The sequence below is a fragment of the Mus caroli genome, unplaced genomic scaffold (assembly GCF_978045245.1).
Source record: "Mus caroli unplaced genomic scaffold, Mus_caroli_1 scaffold_8, whole genome shotgun sequence".
Taxonomy (NCBI): Eukaryota; Metazoa; Chordata; class Mammalia; order Rodentia; family Muridae; genus Mus; species Mus caroli.
In genome coordinates, this window is record NW_028227263.1 from 42,773,420 (window position 1) to 42,798,608 (window position 25,189).

The 25,189-nt window shown below is 36.8% G+C and overlaps 1 protein-coding gene and 1 pseudogene across 1 annotated transcript; one reads left to right on the top strand and one right to left on the bottom strand.

Moving 5' to 3' along the window:
- Nucleotides 1-6,650: 6,650 nt before the first annotated feature.
- On the bottom strand, nucleotides 6,651-7,584 carry LOC147002915 (olfactory receptor 52A5-like; annotated as a pseudogene).
- An 8,967-nt stretch (nucleotides 7,585-16,551) lies between these two features.
- LOC147002916 (olfactory receptor 51G2-like) lies at nucleotides 16,552-17,511 on the top strand. The gene has a single exon (XM_085842540.1). The coding sequence runs from the start codon at nucleotides 16,552-16,554 to the stop codon at nucleotides 17,509-17,511; it is 960 nt and encodes a 319-aa protein (XP_085698666.1).
- Nucleotides 17,512-25,189: the final 7,678 nt, after the last annotated feature.

The following is a 25,189-nucleotide window of genomic DNA, read 5'->3' on the forward strand; positions in this document are numbered from 1 at the left end:
GGGGAAAGTCTCACCCAAGGGAAAGAGCCCTAAAATGAGGGTTGTTGCAGCACAGAGGGAGCTCCAAGCTCAAGAACTCTTCCCTGGGACAATGCAGTTGGCTGTTACTCTGACCAGTGGGGAATGGGGACTAGAGATACCTGGGTTAGAGATAGCTAAGGTGGGATGAAAACCTGCATTGTTTCTAAATCTGAGTCTGCTATCATATGATGTGTTTATGAAAAGATGAGGGGAGAAGGAATATGTTCTATGGGGGTGTGGTCAGGTATAGGGGAAGGGGATGTCCCAGCAGACCCATACCAGGGCATCCCTTACCCGAAGGGATTGGACACATGACAGTATAATATAGAATAGAGTTTATTTATTGGTAGGGGAGTCAAGAGGGTAGTAGAGGGAGAGAGAGAGAGAGAGAGAGAGAGAGAGAGAGAGAGAGAGAGAGAGAGAGAGAGAGAGAGAGAGAGAAGGGGATGTCCCAGCAGACCCATACCAGGGCATCCCTTACCCGAAGGGATTGGACACATGACAGTATAATATAGAATAGAGTTTATTTATTGGTAGGGGAGTCAAGAGGGTAGTAGAGGGAGAGAGAGAGAGAGAGAGAGAGAGAGAGAGAGAGAGAGAGAGAGAGAGAGAGAGAGAGAGACCATGAGGACGTGGAGGGGGGAAGGGAATGGGGAAGGAGTGAGGGGACAAAGTGGGAGCAAGAAGTCAAGAGAACAATAGAAAAAGAGAGAAGAGCAAGAGAGGGAGGAGGGGGCAAACAGCCCCTTTTATACTGGGTCAGGCCTACTTGGCTGTTTCCAGGTTACTGTGGGGTGGACCTCAGACAGAATGCTAACAATGATACTCAATATCTTGCAATAGCAGATGTTCAAAGAAGTTTTAATATTTTATGCCAATATAAACAATCACATCTTTCTTAAATAAGTAATTTTATCTTACTCTTTAGCAACTAGTAAATTTATGGGAACCCAGAAAGTTGTGTTCAAATAAATTTCTTTAAGACTTATTACATTAATTTTAATTAATAAGCTTACAATATATACCTATGTGATGGTAGTCTAAAAGTACGTGAAAGAAAATGGTTAACAAGTAGAGAACCTTAAGAAGAACTGCTCTAGGGAATAAATATAGCCAATTAGCCAAAGTATAGTTCTTGAGAGTATGCTCAGAACTCAAGTGAAGAACAGTTTTTAGGGCAGTCTACAAGCCCTGTGACACAACTTGAAAATCTGTATCAGTTGGAGGCAGTAGAGTTATTTAAAATCTTGTGCTGTATAGTGTTTACAGTGTAAATCATCAAAGGCTCAGGGATGGGACAGTGAGGACCGGAATTATACAGATTAAGCAGATCTTACCCCACCATAAAAACAGTTCCTAATTAGAGAAGAAGAATATAGACATTAAAATGTGCATAATATGAATACCTTACATCTAAAATTGAAAGTAGTCTATAAAGTACATTCAAGGTCACTGAAGTGGACTTTGAGCAGAGGATTCAGAATTCAGGTTTCTTCGTCACAGTGACGTTGACTACATGGCAGAGGAGGATAGGACATCTTATTTGTGAACCTGTAATAGAATCCCTGGTCAGAAAAGATGGTAAACTTGGGAGTCCACAATTCCATAGATTCATACACACAGTAATGCCCACCACAAATGCATCATATCTGAATTTATTTTCCTAGAGGTTAAATCATTATCAAAACCTAGAGCATTCACTGATATCTTCTTAGATGCTAATTTTTCAGCTACAAGTTTTTTCCTATTTGATGTCTGTGACTTCTGTCCTCAAGGGGAAGTCCAGGCATTCCAAATATCAGTTTGTATTTTCATCAGATTTATTATTCATTAGAAACCTTCAAGGGTAGTATAAAATTTAATGAAATTTTATTTCCTAATTAAAAGCATTATTTCTATATAGCTGTTGAATGAAAATGAGGGCATGACCATTCCTAGGTATGGTTGAAGAGAGTATTTTGATTGTAGATATGAAGAACTGAATACCCACAGGCATCTGGAAAGTACAGATTGAATATGGCCAGCAGAGTATGCCAGGATGTAAGTAAAGGGACAGGAAGAAGAGGGAAGGACAAGAGAAAGAGCAGAAGGAAAGAGGTAAAAGAAGATAAAAGAGTAGAGAAAAAAGAGCCCATGGTAAGAATGGCTGGATTATATAGGGAAGAGCATGGAGGAAGAGAATGAAATGCTGGAGCTACAGAAGTTTAAGGTAAAGTGCTGGGATGAGAAATGCTGAGAAGAGCTAGGATGCTGTAAAAGGTACCTGCAATGCTGGGAGATGCTGGGAGAACCTAGCAGCCAGCATCCACTTTGATATGTTAATAGATCCCTCAGTTAGCTTTTGTTTTGATTTCCTCAGGGTCTAACAGCTTGAGATACAAGGATGAATGCCTGCCTGATTCCCATTTCTTGTTTTTTGTTTGTTTGTTTTCAACAGTCAAGTCGATATGCAAATAATTCTATTTTCTTAAATATTCATTCATGAGCAGCACAGGTAAATTTTATATATGCAACCCCCCAAAAAAGTCATTTTTATCTTTTAAATTTCTTATTTCAGTGATTACTAAGTAAGAACACTGAAGCAAACATGAGAGAGGTCATTGAAGACATTACTTATTAGGTGATAGTTTTATGAGAAAAAGTGTGTGACACTAAGTTACAATATTTTATATAATTGAATATTTATTCAAATTACAAAACTGCACGTACATACTGATATAACAGTTTGACTACAATAGCCAAAAACAATGAATGTTGAAGAACAAAATATAGCCCAAAAGAAAACATCTTGGGAGAAATGACCACAAAAATAAAAATATGGGTAGCCAGAGATATGACTTAGTGTTTAAGAGTACTGGCTGCTCTTATAGAGGCTTTGTGCTCCAGTCACAACAGAGGTACTGTGGCTATCAACTGTCTGCAATTCTGGTTCCAGAGGCTCTGACCTCTGTGGTCACCCGGTATGCATGTGTCAAAACACACAGGCACACAGGCACACACACACACACACACACACACACACACACACACACACACACACACACACACAATGTACAAAGTACAAAGTACAAAAAGAAAAATAAAGTAACTAAACAACTAGTTTTAGAGAATAAGATCAGTTCACCAGTATCACACCAAGGTAAGGAATTCCTGGCAGAGGACACACCATGTGAGACTGAGTAGAATATAAGCATCTGAAAACACTGTCACTGTACCAATACAGTGCAGTTTTTATCACTATTGCTCTGTAATACAGCTTGAGGTCAGGAATAATGATTCCCTCAGAAGTTTTTTTTAATTGTTGAAAATAGTTTTTGCTATCCTGTGGCTTTTGTTATTATGAATGAATTTGCAAATTGCTCTTTCTAAGTCTATGAAGAATTAAGTTGGAATTTTGATGGGGATTTCATTGAATCTGTAGATCACATTCCGCAAGATGGCCATTTTTAATGGATTAATCCTGCCAATCCATGAGCATGGGACATCTTTCCATCGTTTGAGATCTTCTTTGATTTCTTTCTTCAGAGACTTGGAAGTTCTTGCTATAAAGATCATTCAGTTGCTTGGTTAGAGTCACACTAAGGTCTTGTATATTATTTGTGATTGTCATGAAGGGTGTTGTTTCAGTAATTTCTTTCTCATCCCTTTTATCCTTTGAGTATAGAAAGGCTACTGATTAATTTTATACCAAGTCACTTTGCTGAAGTTGTTTATTGGCTTTAAGAGTTCTCTGGTGGAATCATGGGGTCACTTAAGTATACGATCATATCATTTTCAAATAGTGATAGTTTAACTTCTTTTCCAATTTCTATCCCTTTGACCTCCTTTTGTTTTCTCATTACTCTAGGTACAACTTCAAGTACTATGTTGAATAGATAGGGAGAGATTGGGGGCAGCATTGTCTAGTCCCTGATTTTAGGGGATTGCTTCAAGATTCTCTCTATTTAATTTGATGTTGGTTACTGGTTTGCTGTATATTGCTTTTAGTATGTTTATGTATGGGCCATGAATTTCTGATCCTTCCAAGTTTTTTAACATGAAGTGATCCTGAATTTTGTCAAATGCTTTTTCAGCATCTAATGAAATGGTTATGTGTTTTTTTCTTTTAGTTTCTTTATGTAGTGAATTATGTTGATGGATTTCTAATATTGAACCATCCCTGCATCCCCGAGATGAATCCTAGTTGATTGTGGTGAATGATTGTTTTGATGTGTTCTTGGTTTCAGTTGGCAAGAATTTTATTGAGGATTTTTGCTTCAATGTTCATAAGAAAGATGGTCATAAGATACATCATATATGATCTTGAAAAGAGGAGAGTACAATTAAGTACAAATGTATATATTCAAAAATTATTGTCAAATTAATATTCTTTTGTTGGTTATAAAAACATGCTACCTCCTGTGCCCTGTAGTTGCTGTGCTGCCAGCTCACTCCTGGCTCCCTTTTGTTCTACTCAGCCACCAAAACTGACTTGGCTTCTCTTTCCTAACCACTTTTGATCCAGCTTGGCTCCCAGCTTGGCTGCCTCCAGCCACAACCTGACCTCTCTCTTTACCAGCCTTTCTGAGAGTCATCTGCCCCCATCCACCCCCCAACCTCCTCCCTAGAATATGCAGATAAAGGACACACAGAGAGCTTTATTATTTTAGAACTTGATGGCTAGGCACAATTGCTGAGCACAGAGTCTCTTGCCTGGAAAGTCATGTCCTCTTCAATTATTATCTCTGTTTCTTCTCTTGCCCTGAACTTAGTGGCTTGTACCAGCTAGCCCTCACTAACCTTCTTGGTCCCCACCTGTAGAGGAGGCTAAAGTCCCTAGCTGCCTTCGACTTTACATGACTGCTGCTTTACTAGATCCAAATCCTTGCAGATAAAGTCCCTCTCTCTTTCCCTGTGTCTCCTGTTCCCCTTTGGACCCAGAAGTCCAACTTGTAACTTCTGCCCAGCAATTGGCTCCCAGCTTTCTTGATTGACAAATCTAAGAATCAATTAAGGAACTAGACCTTAGTATCAATACCTCCCTTTACATTCATTTCACAAGATACAACGAACAGGCTGCATTTCACTATTCTAATAGTGATGCTGAGTGTGATTAAAAAATTGAAAACAAGCAAATGGATGGACCTGGAGGGCATCATCCTGAGTGAGGTAACCCAATCACAAAGGAACCCACACAATATGTACTCACTGATAAGTGGATATTAGCCCAGAAACTTAGGATACCCAAGATATAAGATACAATTTGCTAAACGCATGAAACTTAAGATGAACGAAGATCAAAGTGTGGACACTATGCCCCTTCTTAGAATTGGGAACAAAACACCCATGGAAGGAGTTACAGAGACAAAGTTTGGAGCTGTGACAAAAGGATGCATCATTTAGAGACTGCCATATCCGGGGATCCATTCCATAATCAGCTTCCAAATGCTGACACCATTGCATACACTAACAAGATTTTGCTGAAAGGACCCAGATATAGCTGTCCCTTGTGAGACTATGCCGGGGCGTAGGAAACACTGAAGTTGATGCTCACAGTCAGCTATTGGATGGATCAAAGGGCCCCCAATGGAGGAGGTAGAGAAAGTACCCAAGGAGCTGAAGGGATCTGCAACCCTATAGGTGGAACAACATTATGAACTAACCAGTACCCTGGAGCTCTTGGCTCTAGCTTCATATGTATCAAAAGATGGCCTAGTCGGCCATCAATGGAAAGAGAGGTCCATTGGACTTGCAAACTTTATATACCCCAGTACAGGGGAATGCCAGGGTCAAAAAGTGGGAGTTGGTGGGAAGGGGAGTAGGGGGGAGGGTATGAGGGACTTATGGGATAGCATTGGAAATGTAAATGAGGAAAATACCTAATAAAAGTATTGAAAACAAGTGATAACAACTACATTAAAATGAAGTACATTCATAGTGGTTTCAATACCATTTTATATTTTTAATAGAACATAAAATGATTAATATGCAGTTACTTTTTGAAAAGTGTTCATTTTTAAAAGTTTAATTTGTATGCAAATATAACGATCTTTTATGGTAAATTAAGATTAATCATGATTAGACTTGTTTCAATTACATCTATAACAGAAATAGATTAAACTAGCTAAGATGTAGTCAAAGTTTTACCACACTGTAAGAAAAAATTTAAATGAAAATTTAGTACCTGATCATGGAGAAATAAATTAAACACTTATTAGGAACACAGGTTTTCAAGTTACCTCCGTTATTTAAATGCTTGCTGCTCAAACATAAATTCAATAAATAGAACAAATGTAAAAAGCTGACTATGATGGCACAGACATTAGTTCAAGGACTAGAAAGGCAAATGAAGACTTCCCTGCCAGAGCAATCTAATTGTGAATTCCAGGCCATAAAAAAGCCAGTCTCAAACAAGAAAAAACATAAAACAGCAACAACAACCAAGGTAACAAGGTGGACAGTATTTTGAACTCTGTTTTTTTTTTTTTTACATGTTTTTGCACACACACACACACACAGAGAGAGAGAGAGAGAGAGAGAGAGAGAGAGAGAGAGAGAGAGAGAGAGGGAGGGAGAGAGAGAGCGGAAGCAAAGTTTTGAGTGAGATTTGCTATTTGCAACAAAAGTAAATAAATGAAACATCAATAAGACTAATTACAATACAAAATTTTGGACACTTGATCTCGAATCTGTTTGGTCTTCACACCATAAACAATAGGATTGAGCAAAGGTGGGACAAGTAGGTAAAGGTTGGACAAGAGAATGTGAATGTAAGATGGAACATGGTAGCCAAACCTATGTGTAAAAAAGGAGAAGAAGGCCAGAAGGTAAAACTCCATGAAGACACAAATATGGGCAAAACATGTGTTAAAAGCTTTGAGTCTTGCTTCCTTTTGAGGGAGCTTGAAGACAGTTATAAATATTCTAACGTAGGAGAGTGTGATAAAAATTATGTCTATTCCAAGTATACTGAAGGCCACAAACAGACCATAGATCTTGTTGACATGAATATCTTCTGCTGCCAGCTTCACAATGGCCATGTGCTCACAATATGAATGAAAAACAACAGTGGTCCAGTAGAATTTCAACCTGCAATTGATGAGAAAGAGACATGGAACTACAAACAGGGCTGCTCTGAGTGTGACTCCTACTCCTTTTTGAGTGAGGAGTTGCTGGGTAAAAATGGATGCATGTCTTAGAGGATCACAGATTGCCACATAATGGTCCATTGCCATGGCAAACAAGATGCCTGATTTAATACCCTGGAAGGTGTGAATCAGCCACAACTGTAAGAGGCAGGCATATGGTTGGAAGGTTAAACCAGAATAAACCTAGCATTTTTGGTAAGATGGAAGTGCTAAGAGAAATGTCTGTTGTTCCAAGCATTGCTAGGAAGAGGTACATGGGCTCATGGAGGCTTCGCTCAATTTTGATGACAACTAGGAGTAGAGAATTCCCCAAAAGTGCGATGTTGTACATGATACAAAAAGGAATCCCAATCCAGAACTGCACAGACTCCAAGCCAGGAATCCCAGTCAGAGTCAGCACTGAAGGCCTGAAGATGGTGCTGTTGAGATGGGGCATGCTGCTTCAGCCTGTAGACATATGGCTTCTCAACTAGACTGGCAGCTGGTACTGAGAATATTCCTTCTGTGTTATGCTCTCACCTAGATTCACACAATCAGAGACTGAATGGGATTTCACATGGCATTTTTCAGAAACAAAATTTTACTGACAAGACTGTTTTATGCAGATCTAAGAATGTCTACATATCTTCTCTAGATGTGAATGCTTTATTTCAGAGTTCAGTTTTCAACCCATCTCCCTCATTTTTCTTCTCTTTGCATGTCTATCTCATCACAAACATACACAATACTATATACACAACAGACACACAAATACAACCTTATGACATATATTCTATAAAGAAGACAAATTTCTGTATACTTATGAGAAATATTCAGTTGAAAATATAATTTGTTTTCCTATGATAGTTTATGTGTGTGTGTAAATATTTTTGATATATATCCAGGGGAGCTGTCTGTGTTTTTCCACACAGTGAAGACAACCCAATTTGGCTGCTGGAACGTCTCACCCGCAAGATGGTGTGGATGTGGTTAAGGATGGTGTGGAAGATGCTGACCTCCCGAGGACTGCTCCTGATTCTGACAATGCTGAAATTGTCTCAGGTTCCTAGTATGATGGGTGAACAGAGATGGGCCATTCTCTCGGCTTTCCCTAAACCAATGCCAGTTCGCTATGATGCTATAGTTTTTCCAAAATTCTTTACTACTAATAAAAAACTGGACTTACCATATTTGCCATTTGACCCTTTACTGGTCCCGTTAGGAGAAAATCGCTCCCTCCAAGAACAGGGTTCCTTATGTTTTCAATTATCGCAAAAGGGGGACTGTATTCAGCTCAGTATCCATATGTTAGGATCATTTTTGGATAGTGGGACTGTAAATCTCACCCAAACCCGAGGAAAAGGAAGTAATGATAGTATTCATGTTACATGGTTTTGCTGGCAATCGACACTCTGGCTAAAGGATACATTTCCGTCTCCTAATTGGAATGAGACAGAGAGTCCTCGTCAACCCAGGATGCTCCTCATTGTGGTGGAGAGGATGTAGGGGAGTTGCCACCATGGTCAGATTGCCAGTCGTCTGTAGCTAGATGGATTGATGAGCACAAATATTTTACCTTCTCCCCCAATATGTTGTTTGGGCCTAAAGAAGAGTTTGTAATGAGAACGGGCCTCTTCTTGCAGGACCGCAGAATGAGCCCTTACTGCAAATGGCTACTTTGTGGGATTAATGGAAGCCATACAGATCTTAATCCCCTTGTTTTCTTAAAAGGAGGTGCTGTAGGAAAGGCCATTTACACTGGTCTCTCCAATTATATCCTGATTGGGGCATATAGACCAACAAAAAATATATATAATTCATACTGAAAAAAATCTCTGGTTTAAATAAGACACAGATTAATTCAACCAGCTATATATCGACTCCAGTATGTGCCTATGCTCCCTTTTTGTTTATTTTGTCTAATGATTCATTTGAAAGCTGTGTAAATAAGTCTTGTTGGATTTCTCAAGGTTGGGATGTAACAAAGGACACCCACGCCATGGTGGCCTGGATCCCACGTTGGATCCCTGTTCCGGTGGAAACACCCTCCACCTTATCCCTGTTTCAACAACAACAACAAAAAAGATTTTGGTATTACTGCTGCCGTGATCATAGCAATTTCAGCCAGTGCAGCTGCTGCTACAGCTGCAGGGTACGCTATGGCTAGTATAGTCCAAACAGTCACAAAATTAAATCAGCTTTCAGTCGATCTGACTGATGCCATCAATGTCCAAATTTCTGCTAGTGCCCAGTTGAAGGGAGGGCTGATGATTTTGAATCAGCACCTTGACCTGGTTGAGGAACTTATAGGCGTCCTATACCAGTTGGCCCAGTTGGGTTGTGAAAGAAAATTGGGCGCTCTGAGTATTACCAGTGTCCAATATGAAAATTTTACTCTTGGGGCTAATCTGTCTAGACAGCTCTCCTTGTATCTTGCAGGAAATTGGTCTGAGGGGTTCAATGAGATTCTTGAGGCCCTGAGGGCGGCAGTTTTAAGGATCAACTCAACGCGAGTGGACCTGTCATTAACAGAGGGCCTCTCCTCCTGGATTTCATCTGCATTTTCTTATTTTAAAGAATGGGTGGGGGTAGGTTTATTTGGTACTGCCATCTGCTGTGGACTGGTGTTCATGCTCTGGTTGGTTTGCAAACTCAGAGCCCAACAAACATGTGACAAGGTCGTCATTGCTCAAGCACTTGCGGCCATTGAACAAGGGGCCTCACCCAAAATCTGGCTATCTATGCTCAAGGATTAGTCGGCATTTGAGTTCTTCATTTTTTGGCTGGCCTCTTTGATAGAGTTCACCCTAGGTCATTTAGTAGTTACTGTCACATAGCACTGTGGTATCCAGGAACAGGCAACTTTCCTCATGCACAGATCAACCTAAGACACGGGGCCTTGTGGCGATAGGGTTACCCTATGACGGGAAAGGTTGTGACATTAGAGGAACGACCTAAGACAGGAGCCACAGCCGATGGACATAATTACACAGACCTAGTCCAGCCTCATTTTAATAAAACAAAAAGGGGGAGATGTGGAGAACCGTGAGCAATCTCCATTACCAGATGGCGCTGGCTTCCGCTGTGCCTAACTAATAAACAGGACTTGTGTGCACATGCGAGAGTGAATTCATGCCAAGTCACTGCCTATCTCGGGGTGTAGTAATGAGGTGATGGGCGAGCAACAAATCAGGTGCTGACACACCACGCTGAGGGCTATATAAGCAGCACCATTTTCCGGGTTCGGGGTCTTCCTTCCTGAAGAAGCAATAAAGCTTTTGCTGCAGAAGAATCCAGTCTTCCGAGTGTGTTCTTGCCAGCGAGAACAATAGCTTGGGACACAGGGTCATCAATATGACCTCATGTTTACTCTTTTATGAAACTGTACTCACAAATGTCTGAAAGATTCTGACTTTGTAACCAAAATACTGTTGCTACTGACTTTACCAGAGACTGGTGGTCGGGAGATATAAAAACATTGTGTTTGCTACAAGAATTTTATGTTTGAGATTTTATAGTTTTCATTTTCTGTTCTACATCTGTGCTACTCTGAATCACAAGAAAATATTGGCAAAGGAAAATAGAGAAACATTTACCTACCCCCCCCATAAGCTTTGTAACCCAACTTCCCTGTATTATTTCAACAAAAGACTGGGGCTGAGTCAAGTCCATATGAGCATTCTCACTCCTGAGTTCAGAAAGCTCTCACAGAAATGAACAACCCTGTCAGTTTCTTCAATTGATGTTTTCTTATTTGTCTACCAGATATCCCTAGTCCTTGAAAAACCCCCACTCTTGTTGATGCTGGGCCTAGGGACTCATGCACCAATAACCATAGTAAATACGCATGAATTAAAATACCTAGTTAAAAGATACAGAAATGAAATAGATTTAAAAGAAGAAAACCGCATATTGATTATGAAAAAAATTTTTCCTAAGGAGATTTATGTACTGAATGTGACTAGGATGAAATAAGATATTCCTAGAAAATGGAATATAGCAAAAGCAGAAATACATTTATAAGAGAAAATAATGTATAAATAAAAAGCAGTAAAAAAGAGACAAAAAGTTTCACTATATAATGATATAGAGATTAATACAGCAGGAAAAATGTAAATGTATATTACTCAATATCATAGTAAATATATATGTGTATATATACATATATGTATATACATATATGTGTGTGTGTATACATATATATACACATACATTAAGAGAACCTAAAGCAACTGACAAAATACAACATATAGTTAATAGAAGACATCAACACCTCCCTTTCAATATAATGATATTATATTGGATTGATGACAGTCAGTCAAACACTTAACAGCAAAATGGAGTTAACACTTTACTCTGGACCAGCGGTTCCTGATAAACATCTGAAAGACTACATCCAGGAAATCTAAAACATACATTCTTCTTAACAGTATGAAGAAATTTCTGCAGGATGGATCATGTGGTAGATTCAAAATAAGTCATAGAAGATTTTAAAAAATATTAAATTATGTCAAACAGCTTGGCTGACCATAATTCCATAAAACCCTTAATTAAGAGCAAAGAATATAACACCCTGAGAACTATACAGAGATGCAACCCCACGGACAAGGAAGATATATCTATATATCTATATATCTATATATCTATATATCTATATATCTATATATCTATATATCTATATATCTATATATCTATATATCTATATATCTATATATCTATATATCTATATATCTATATATCTATATATCTATATATCTATATATCTATATATCTATATATCTATATATCTATATATCTATATATCTATATATCTATATATCTATATATCTATATATCTATATATCTATATATCTATATATCTATATATCTATATATCTATATATCTATATATCTATATATCTATATATCTATATATCTATATATCTATATATCTATATATCTATATATCTATATATCTATATATCTATATATCTATATATCTATATATCTATATATCTATATATCTATATATCTATATATCTATATATCTATATATCTATATATCTATATATCTATATATCTATATATCTATATATCTATATATCTATATATCTATATATCTATATATCTATATATCTATATATCTATATATCTATATATCTATATATCTATATATCTATATATCTATATATCTATATATCTATATATCTATATATCTATATATCTATATATCTATATATCTATATATCTATATATCTATATATCTATATATCTAATCATCTATATATCTAATCATCTATATATCTAATCATCTATATATCTAATCATCTATATATCTAATCATCTATATATCTAATCATCTATATATCTAATCATCTATATATCTAATCATCTATATATCTAATCATCTATATATCATCTATATATCTATATATCTATATATCTATATATCTATATATCTATATATCTATATATCTATATATCTATATATCCATATATCTATATATCATCTATATATCTATATATCTATATATCTATAAACTATATATCATCTATATATCTATATATCTGTATATCATCTATATATCTATATATCTATATATCTATATATCTATAATCTATATATCTATAATCTATATATCATCTATCTATATTTCTATATATCTATATATCTATATCTCTATATCTCTATATCTATATAATCTCTATATCTCTATATCTCTATAACACTATATCTCTCTATCTCTCTATCTCTCTATCTCTCTATCTCTCTATCTCTCTGTCTCTCTATATATCTATATCTCTATATCTCTATATCATCTCTATATCTCTATATCTCATCTCTCTCTCTCTTTCATCTATCTCTCTATCTCTCTATCTCTCTATATCTCTATATCATCTCTATATCTCTATATCATCTCTATATCTCTATATCTCTATATCATCTCTATATCTCTATACCTCTATATCTCTATATCTATCTCTATATTTCTATATCTCTATACCTCTATACCTCTATAACTCTATATCTCTATACCTCTATACCTCTATATCTCTAGATCCCTAGATCTCTAGATCTCTAGATCTCTAGATCTATATCTGTATCTGTAACTACATCTTTACATATATCCATCTATATCTATATATTTAAATGATAATGGATAAACAGCATAACAATACTTACTTTTGGAGCTATATCACATACAATTTTAAGAGGCCAAGAGAGAAGATTATAAAGTCAATGATCACATAAAAATAAACAATATTCTATTAAAGAATCAACATATCAATGTATCTTAAGAAATTAGATTAAAAGGAGTAACCAAACTCCAGATTAACAGTAGGTAAAGAAACAGTGCATAATGTTTTTTTTTAATGAAGTAGAGAATAGAAAGTACAAGTATCAGGTCATGCCCACATTTGTCTGATATAAAAAATTTGAATCAGGGTTCACAGAAAGTTGTTTGTGTCTATGTGCCTGTGTGTGTGTATACACACACACACACACACACATGCACACATGCACACATACACATGCATATTTTTATACACATGTATATTTGTACATATACAAATGTGCATATATATATATATGCACACATATGTATATATATGCCCACATATATTTGCCTGTTTACAGAATATATATATATATATATATATATATATATATATATATATATATATATGTATCTATCCATCCATCTATCTATTTCTAGATGTAAACTTGCTTGCTATTGATTGTCCTGATGCGTAGCAACAGCAAGACTAGATAAGAGGTCAGAAAGACTTCATGCAGAGAAAGTGACCAATTACCATTTTGGAGGGAAAAGAAGACATCGTGAGCCAAAGTATGAAGTGGATGGAGGCTCAGGACATTAAGTGTTTCAATATATGTTCTTCTGTGCGCTCTCTGTTTTCTATCATTGACTCTAGAGATCAACATATAATATTATGGTCAGCTATACAGTGATGAATTTCAGAACTCAATCAATCATACTGTTCACATGTGTATACCCTTTATTGGGTGTGTTCTTGTTACTATCCTACTGTATCACTGTATGTAGATACCACTATATTCTCTTAAATAATGAGATATTCAAAGCTGAACTTATGGGCTAAGATTACCAGATAATTTGGCAGAGATAGGATAAATAACTTATTTCTTTTTTCATGATATATTCATGAATGAATTATTCATTGAGTGAATGTATTATGTAAAGTTAGATAAAATAGACTAGATCTATTTTCTTGGTTAGAAATAAGTAGAATATTAAGAAGAGTTCCATTTTGGAAAATCAGATTTCAGCCATGAAATTGGCTTTATTGCTAAATGTTTTTGAAGAAGGCATTCCAAATATCTGAATCATATTATACCTGTTAGCACATAGAACTGAATTTAGGTACCTATAGCTCTCAAATATAGACTCTGTGTTTTTCCACAATCTTGACCACGTCTGAAACTTTTCACTGTTCTCATGTTCTCAGTGTAAACCCATATCTCATTACAGGTTGCATCATATCAGCTTTTCCAGACACAGAGACAACACATATTTAAAAAATCTCTAGAGAATTCATTATCCTGCCATGATAGTAGAACAGAAAAGAACCCGAAATTGAAATGTTGGCACTGACAGGGTTACATCCTCTCTCCTGCATGTATGCAATTACTCTCCAAGGACGACTACAGGGAGCCTTATTAATTCATCCTGCTTTCTTTCAGAGTTAGATTCATCCTTTATAGAGGGAACAACTTTTCTACAAAGTATGTGAGATTGGGAGAAAGATAAATGGGAGGATATAAGAAAACACAGGAAGGATGCTGAGAAGCAAAAGGGAGGAGAGGGAAGGCAGCAAAAAAAATGAAGACAAGAGGGCCAAGAGGAAATATTAGATATTTTTTTAGTGATTTTCTCTGTCTCACTCTCTCTGACTCTCTGTCTCTGTCTGTCTCTGTTTCCCTCTCTCTGTGTGTCTCTGTCTCTGTATGTCTCTGTCTCTGTCTCTCTCCCTCTTCCTATCTATCTGTTTGTTTCACTATTTTCTCATGTTTTTAATATTACCCATATCTCATTTCAGGTTGCATCACATTAGTTTTTTTTTTTTTTCAGACAAAAGACAACAAATACTTAAATCAATCTCTCTCCCCCCACTCTCTCTCTCTGTGTTTGTGTGTGTATGTGTGTGTGTGTGTGTTTGTGTGTGTGTGTGTCTGTCTGTCTGTCTCTCTAGTATCCATTCTTGTACCATCCAACTTGAAATAGGAAAAAAATTCAGAAAAGCAGGCCTACTTAAGATGCCCCAGACTTTCTCTTCGGGTAGCATCTGTCCATATCCTTGTCTACACTGAGGTGAAGGATTATTTCAGATGTAATTTCAGCAGGCAACTTTAAAACTCCCACTCTAACCCAAATGAGAGTAACATTTAAATGTTTTACATCTCATGTCTCAAACCCACTTTGCAGTTTCCCTAGACTTTAAAATTTAAAAAGCAATAATAGTCTCCTCCCACTCTTCCTCCTCCTCTTCCCACTCCTCCTCATCTTCCTTTTTTTCTTAGGAAAATGCTGAAAATGATGCCATGCCCATGTAGGTGAGTTACCTAGTCAGGATCAATAGAAATTGGACTATCAAAATAAATCAAGCACTATGAAGGATTGTAAGATGAAAGAAGTAGCAGGCTCTAGCAAATGTATAAAATTGGAATATAAGATTGCTAAAATGGATTCAGTCTCATAGCTTGCAAATGTTCCTGGGGTTTCATTTACAACCTACTTGGAGAAGTTTTTCATTTCAGAATTGATACTAGATTGAATACAAAGCACATCATGTAGTCCATAGTACTAGAGGAGCTTGGTGATAGATCAAAAGATTAAAAGGTGATTTACATCTTGATATGGTGTGTGTGTATGTGTGTTTTGGGTTACTATGCAAAGTAATGAATTTCATCAAGGGATCTTCAAACTTATGTGTCATTAAACCTTTCTGTCATTTATTTTCCTGCTCAATCTCTTTTCCTCCGTTCAATTTTTCCAAGCTGATTCACATTCTTTCACAATTAATCTCAGCATTTGCTGTCATAGTGTTGTATTCTGCTGCTGCCCTTTCAGGTTCCCAATTCACTTAAGATCTCTTTTTTCACCCTTAAGATCAGAGAGGGCTTTAATGGGCTTGCATTTGGGAAGCTGACTGCAATGTTTTGATGGCAGTAAAGTAGATATTGTGCTTTGATGTTAACGAACAATGAAATGGAGATGATGCAGTACAGATGAAGAAAGGATTAAGGAGTGAATCTATGTAAGCACTAAAGGCTTTTAAAAATTATTGCTGCCCTTATCATTTGCTGTCCTCTCCCTCCACCCCATGACACAGATCCTGACCTTGTCAATGCCTCCCACATTAGAGAATAACCTTGGGATTGGATTGAGCTCTATCAGTAAGCCCAATGGCAACCTCAAACTCCAGCACCATTGTGTCCTCTACATTCTACCTCACAGGCATCCCTGGCTATGAGGAATTTCATCACTGGATTTCCATTCCATTTTGCTTCCTTTACCTTGTTGGAATAACAGGCAACTGTATGATCCTGCACATTGTGAGGACAGACCCCAGACTCCACGAGCCCATGTATTACTTCCTGGCTATGCTTTCACTCACTGACATGGCCATGTCCCTGCCCACCATGATGTCACTTTTCAGGGTGTTGTGGTCTATTTCCCGAGAAATCCAGTTTAATATCTGCGTAGTCCAAATGTTTCTGATTCATACTTTTTCCTTCACTGAATCATCTGTGCTCTTGGCCATGGCCCTTGACCGTTATGTGGCTATCTGCCACCCCCTGCGATATGCTACCATTCTCACGCCGAAACTTATTGCCAAGATTGGAACTGCTGCTCTGCTCAGAAGTTCTATTTTGATGATTCCACTTATAGCCCGTCTAGCCTTCTTTCCCTTCTGTGGTTCTCATGTCCTTTCTCATTCCTATTGTTTGCACCAGGACATGATTCGCCTGGCTTGTGCTGACATCAGATTCAATGTCATATATGGACTAGTACTCATTTCTTTGTTGTGGGGAATGGACTTCCTGGGCATTTTTGTATCTTATGTTTTAATCCTTCACTCAGTGTTAAAAATTGCATCCCGTGAGGGTAGGCTTAAGGCACTCAACACATGTGCATCCCATATTTGTGCTGTGCTAATTCTATATGTGCCCATGATAGGATTGTCTATTGTCCATCGTTTTGCCAAACATTCCTCTCCCCTCATTCACATCTTAATGGCTCATATCTACTTGTTGGTTCCACCAGTACTTAACCCAATCATCTACAGTGTGAAGACCAAACAGATCCGCACAGGAATCCTCCATTTGCTTTGTTTTCCAAAAATCAGTTCTATTACAATGTAGGCATGTCATCAAGTCAAGACAGGCATCAGCACTTGCAATGTGAATCATGGAAAATTGTTGTTCCAGCAACATTGCATATAGAGATGTCAACAAAAGCAGTAACAAGTCAACAAAGCATCACAGGAAGTTGCTGGAGGAACATGCTCTGTCCATGTTTGTCTGTGTTTGGAAAGCCTGTCTCTGCATATACTTTATAAATTTTCTTCAGTTATGGATATGTTGCAGAGCAGTGTATTGGTAATCAATGCCAAATATTCTTCCCCACTTCCATCTTCAAGCTTTATTCCAAGTGATTTATCTATGAACCAAGTTACCTGACATTCCTTTGCCTCTTGATGAATCATTTTATAATTATTATGTGTATAAATGTGCTGAAAGTTAGTGAATCATTATCTAGAAATGAGCATTACTGTAGTTAAGAGTGGACATTAATCAATACTCATGGAATAAGGGCAACCTTGAATTTTTGTTGGTTAACATTTGTTTTCTTTCTTTTCTTTTTGTGATGCTTTAGACCAAGCCCAGGCTGTGGTACATGTAAAGAGATGCTATTACCAGTAAGCTAACTTGCTGGCCTAGTAAGTGCAATTTTAAAGAATGTTGAGAGTGAATTTTGACAATTTCTAATTGTCATATGAGCATGTGAAACTAATATTATCCATTGAATTAAATATGTCCTAATAATAATTTTAAGTAACTATTAACACAATGTAATTTTTTACAAGGTTTGTTAGCAGGAAACAGATGACATAGACCTTTAAATATTCATCTAGACTTCTCCCTATTATTCAGAGCCATTAATTTTTGTAAACATTTTGAAGTTGTTTAGTCTGTGGTCATGCATAGAGTTGGATAATAATTTCACTGTTAATTGGAATTTCATAGGTCATGTGTTTACACTAGCAAAAAGAGGCTTACAAGCAAGCAAACAACCAGACAGAAAGATAAGTTAAAACTCAAGTCCTATGAATCAAAATTCATAATATGATAGATATGAATAAAAAATAGATACTGTGTTTTCATATACATTTTCCTAGCTATTAAATCGAAATTGTTGCAATTGAACTGTGCTTGTTAATGAGGACTTAAAGTTACTGTATGTAAAATGATTGTGAAATAAATTAGTACTTGAAAAAAGAATTACTCATTTTGTATATTCATTTTTGTATCTATAGTTGTCAAGAGGCCACATTTTATATATCTATTTTAATGATTTAAAATTAGCATCTTCAAATTTTAAGCACCTGACGTTACCCAGAAAAAAACACAAACTTTTGTTTGCACCTTGATTTTGGTTTGATTGTGTCTGTTTAACCTATTTATTCTTATTTTGGTCTTGTTTTCTATCCCATCCTGCAATTCGTTTATATTGCCTACTGTTATTATAAAATAAAGCAAGAGATATAAAGATCAAAATGTAATGATTCACTTTATAATATGATACATCTTTAAAATCAAGTTGATTTCATGAAGATATTTAAATTTTTTTATGTATTTTTATTTGATGTGTATGAATGCTTGCCTGCCTGCCTGCATGCATGCATGTGCACCACATAAAAGTGTTGTGCCCACTGAGACCAGACAAAGCAGTCCTTTCTGTACATGTGTTGGGGCATCAGACCAGCCAGTGTATGCTGCCTGGTTGGTGGCTCAGAGTCTAAGAGTTACTGACTGTGGGATAGCAATCCCATTGCTCTACCTAATAATGCCTTATCTTTTTTACTGGAGGTGGACTCTACAAGTTCCCTCTGCCCACTGTAGGGCATTTCATCTAAGGTCCCTCCATTTGAGTCCTGTGAGTCTCTCACCTCCCAGGCCTCTGGTACATTCTAGAGGATCATCCCACCTCCTACCTACTGAGGTTGGATATTTCCATTAATTCTGCTGGCCCTTAGGGCTTCACTCCTGTTCCCCATCCAATCCCATAACTAATCATGTTCTCCTTTCCCCTTCACCTCCCCCTCTTCTCTCCCACCAATTTCCCTCCCTTTCTCTTCACTCTGCTTTCTCCTCCTTCTCAAATGTGATTAAAGTATCCTCACTTGGGCCCTTTGACTGTTTGTGGATTGTGTCCTGAGTATTCTGTACTTTTTCTTTTCTTACTTTTTTTTTAAAGCTAATATCATCTTATTAGTGAATACATACTATGCATTTTTTTTGGGTCTGTTACATCACTCAGGATGGTATTTTCTAGTTCCATCCATTTGCCTGCAAAACTCAGGGTGTCCTCATTTTTAGTAGCTTTGTAGTATTCCATTGTGGAAATGAACCACATTTTCTGTCTCCATTCTTCTGTTGTGGGACACCTGGGTTGTTTACATCTTCAGGCTATCACAAACAAGGCTGCTACAGACAGAGTGTCCTTGTGGGCATCTTTTGGATATATGCTCAGGAGTGATATAATTTGGGTCTTCAGGTAGATCTATTTTGAATTTTCTGAGGAACCTCCAGATGAATTTCCAGATTGGGTGTACCAGTTTGCAATCCCACCATCAATGGAGGAGTGTTCCTCCTTCTCCATATCCTCACCAACATGTGCTGTCACCTGAGTTTTTGATCTTAGCCATTCTGATTGTTGTAAGGTGGAATCTCAGGGTTGTTTGGATTTGCATTCCCTTCACTAAGGACTTTGAGCATTTCTTTAAGTGCTTCTCAGCCATTCAAGATTCCTCTGTTGTGAATTCTGTTTAGTTCTTTAACCCATTTTTTTATTTTTTATTTTTATTTTTTTGAGGTTAGCTTTTTGAGTTCTTGAGCTCTTTATATATTTTGGATATTAGCTCTCTATTTGGATGGGGGTTAGTGATGATTTTTTTCCCAATCTGTAGGTTGCCAATTTTTCCTATTGACTATGTCCTTTGCCTTACAGATGCTATTTATTTTCATGAGGTTCTATTTATCAACATGTTTGATATTATAGTTATTTTTAGATGTTTTCTTCATTTACATTTCAAATGCTATCTCCTTTCCTAGTTTCCTCTTTGAAAATCCCCTATACCCTCTCCCCTCCATGGGTTTGTCAACCCACCCACTCCTACTTCCTGGCCCTGACATTCCCCTATACTGGGTTATAGAATCTTTGCAAGACTAAGGGCCTCTCCTCCTATTGATGGCTGACTAGGCCAGTCTCTGCTACAATGCAGCTAGAGACACTCCTCTGGGGGGTGCTGGTTATCTCATATTGTTCTTCCTTTATCAATTCTTAATCTTAGAGCCTGAGCTATTGGAGTTCTGTTTAGAAAAGCCTACCCCACTCCTGTGCCTATGAGTTTGAGGTTCTTTCCCACTTTATCTTCTATTATATTCAGTCTATCTGGATTTATGTTGAGGTCTTTGATCCACTTCGAATTGAGCTTTGTGCAAGTTGACAAATATGGATCTATTTTCATTTTTCTCCATACAGACAGCAAGGTAGCCCTGCCACACCCACTTCAGTGAAGACTGCATGGCAGGCCCAAAAGCTTTGATGCAGTCTGGAGGCAAAAAAAGAAAAAGAAAAACAAAAACAAAAAACAAACCCTTCCAGAAACAGCCTCCTGGATCCTTGGCATTTCCATAGCACAAATGTTCAAAATTTGTCCCTGCAATAATGTGGAGGGTTTTGCATGCTTTCTTGCTGTATTTTACTGGATAGGAGCAAAAATCTGAGGGCAAGCTTAGCAAAGTATACTTAGAATCTTCATTACAGCCAGGTATGACAGATTACATTTTATATTAGAAGAAATTTGGTGAGTTCTTCTGACAAATAGAGATTCCCTACAGACTCTTAAAAGAGCAGCCAAGTTACTCCCATATGCAAGAATTTACCATGGCCTAGGAAGAAGGAAGGTTGTGGTTTAAGGAAGAACTACAGTAATGCATTATTCATGAAAAGGTTGCTTAGAACAGAACCCCCAGGTGCAAGATTTCACAAGGTTCATAGGAATAGCATAAATTGTGACTAGGGTGTGAAATCCTCGCCTGGCCCCCACTAATAGCTGACTCTACATAGGGATGATCTTATCTCAATTGTAAACAGTGCCTGGTTTCTACCAGTCTTTTGAATGCATTTCTCTGTTTTGTGTCAGATAACTTCAATGTACCTTGGCTGATGTGTCACCTAAATTCTTTGTTTTCTTCTGTAATACATAGGTCTGATGCTCATTTTGAGAAATTACATTCAGATCAACACTCCCTTGCGTTTGCCTCTGTTTGTCTCTTTTCTCAGACTCCCTGAACACCTGTACTGGGATCCTGATTCTCCTGTGGATTGAGGGACCAACAGAGGCCTGTCGGTGGCATAGACCAACACAATTTATTGAAGTTGCTTTCTTTTTCACTGTATAATTTTTGCTTCTTTGTCACAGATCAAGTGTCCATAGGTGTGTGATTTCATTTCTTTATCTTCAATTCTATTCCATTGATCAACCCTTCTGTCTCTGTACCAAAACCTTGCAGTTTCTAATACTATTGTTTTGAAGTATAGCTTGAAGTCAGAGAGGATGATTCCCCTAGTTCTTTTATTGTTAAGTATTGTTTTTGCTATTCTGTTTATTTGTTTTTGTTTTCCATATGAAATTGAGAATGGTTCTTTCCATGTCTTTGAAGAATTGTGTTGAGAATTTGATGGGGATTGCATTGAATCTGTAGATTTCTTTTGGTAGGATGACCTTTTTATTATGTTAATTCTGACAATTCATAAGCATGGGAAATTTCTCAATTTTCTGAGGTCTTATCCGATTTCTATCTTCAGAGATTTGTCACACAGGTTTTTCACTTGTTTGGTTAGAGTTATCCCAAGGTATGTAATATTATTTGTGGCTATTATGAAGGGATTTGTTTCCCTATTTTCTTTCTTAGCCTGTTTATCATTTGTATAAAGGAAGGCTAATGATTTGTTTGAGCTAATTTTATGTCCATATACTTTGCTGAAGTTGTTGATCAGCTGTAGAAGTTCTCTGATAGAATTTTGGGGTCCCTTATATATACTATCATATCATCTGCAAATAGTGATCCCAGGACTTCTTTGCCAATTCATATCTCCCTGATCTCCTTTTGTTGTTTTATTGCTCTGACTAGAACTTTGAGTACTATATTGAATAGATATAGGGAAAGTGAGCAGCCTTGTCTTGTCCCTGAAGTTTTTAAATGTAAAATGTTGTTCTCTGCTATCTTTTTTTTCCTTTTTAAAACTTTAATTAATTACTTAATTATCCTTACATCTCAACCACATTTTCTCTCCCTCTACTTCTCCCAGTCTTTCTCCCCACCTTTCCTTAACCTCATGTATTTCTCTTCCCTTTCTCTTCAGAAAAAGGTAGGCCTTCCTTGGCATATCAACTTGTAGTAAGACTAGACACATCCTCTCTTATTGAGGCAGCACAGTAGGAGGAAAGGGTCTCAAAGGCACATAACAGAGTTAGAGAAGGTTTCTGCTCCTGCTGTTAGTAGTAGTCCTACTGGAAGATCAATATATGGACAGAGAGCCTAGGTCAGACCCATGCTCTGTTCTTGTAATATGTTGGTACATTCTAATTTATTACATTTGGTAGTCATCGATGAAAGCAAATCTTGAAGTAATGATTTCAGTTCCCTTAGGTAATTACATGCTTACACACACACACACACGCACACACACACACACACACACACACACACACACACACCCCATAAATGTAATTGTAAATATCCCTGAAAAATAATAGAAAAATAAAAGAAGAAGAGAGCTAAATCTGAAAATATGAGGAGAATACAAATCTCAAAGTCTGGAGATGCACATCAACCAGCAAGACTCCAGTTCTACAGACACTCAGAACAGTACCAGCCTCTGACTAACCTCTCAAACACAAAACCTGTGTGGGACATATTGTATCCAACCATAAAATATTCATAAAAGGAAAAATTAAGGAAAAATTCATAATTTATAGGATTGAAGAAAGGTAAATAAGGGTACAGTGTCTTAAAAACATGTCCATTTTCCCTAATAAAACTATAATATGTAGAATAATTAGAGTGTAGATGGGGGAATAAAATAGAAAGTGTAAATGATTAATTAATTAATTAAAAAAGAAAATACATAAATAAATGATTAAATAAAAAGAAAAACCTATAATGCATAAAAACAATTAGCATGGTATTATGAAGATTATAGAATGAAATAAATATTCATATACTGAACTTTTAATTTCCATTTTTAAGAGTTTTAGAAATAAGATCATATTTAATAAAAATTGACTTTTATTCCTGTGTATGTGAATGCATGCCATATGTATGCAGGTACCTCTAGCGGTCAGAAGAGGGTATTGGCTCTCCTAGTTTTGGAGTTGTAGATGGTTGTGAGACTCTCTATGTAGATGCTGGGAATCAAATGCCAGTCTTCTGAAATAGCAGTAGGAGCTCTCAGCTTTTTGAGCACTTCCATGCCTCAGATTATATTAAGTAAAAGTGAATGCATGAAGTGTCAGGAAATAAACTAAAATTTGAGTTTTGTGGGTTTAAGTTTAAAGACTGAAATGATATCTGCTATGTAAAGTGATTATTGAGTCTTATTATAGACTTATTCGGACTATTGTTTGATTAACATCTTAGAGCTTCATTGACTGAACAACCTCTTAAAACCATGATCTCTAAAGGAAAAGGACATAAACACACTTCCCATCAGAGCCTGGGCGGGGTGGGGGAAGGACTACAAATTTCACATAACTATGCCTAAAATCATTACCTCTACCTGTGTTGGGCTCTGTCCTAGGTCTCCAGTTCTTTGCTCGTAGGCCATGTCAGAGAATGAGCAGCTGAAGAGACCAACAACAGAGAGGCCAACACAGATAGCCACATTTACTGCACACACAACACTTCTGAGATCATGTGACAACTAGGATAATAACTGTCTTCTACATTCTAAACTAAAACTGCTGTCTTTGTTCCTCTACTTCATGTGCATACCTTCTCACCTCAAGGGCTTTCTTTTCCATTTTAGTCAGTCTTATCATCTCTGCCCTTCATTAGTTGCTCACGGGTAGTATAAGAATGAAAGTAAACAGTGAATAGAAGTTTATTTTTTACTTTTTCCAAAATAATACTTTCTGTACTAGTATTAGAGATATAAAGTTGAATGAGTCAGTGACCTTTTCTAATTTACAATGGACAAGGTGTGATCACATATGTATTATAGTGAGTAGAATTTATGTATGTTCCTCCCTACCCATATCCTCCTTAAAAAATCCTATCTCAATAGTATAACATAGGGAACAAAAATCAATGAGTTACAAGAAAAATACATGAAAAAAGGGTAAAAATACCAGATTATGGTTTACTAACTTAAAATGACATTTGTATCTTCATATAGCATATTTTAAATGTATCTACTTTTAATAAAAACATGTTTTTATTCTGTGTACGATGGTTTTACCTGCAGGCATATAGGCATGCTGCATGCATGCCAGAGGCCTAAAGAAGCTTGAAAGAGTGTCATATCGCTGTAACTGGAGTTACAGATGGCTGTGAGTCTCCATGTGGGTGCTGAGAACTGAACCCAGGTCTGATTTCAGCCATTGCTCTTAGGTATTGAGCATCTCCCCAGACCTTGAATGTATAGAAGTGAACGAAGCAGCCAAAACCCAAGAAGAATCAAACCTCTCTGTCTGGGAGAAGTGGTCCAAAAATATAAATCCAGTTTTGGGGACTGATATTCATTAGTAAC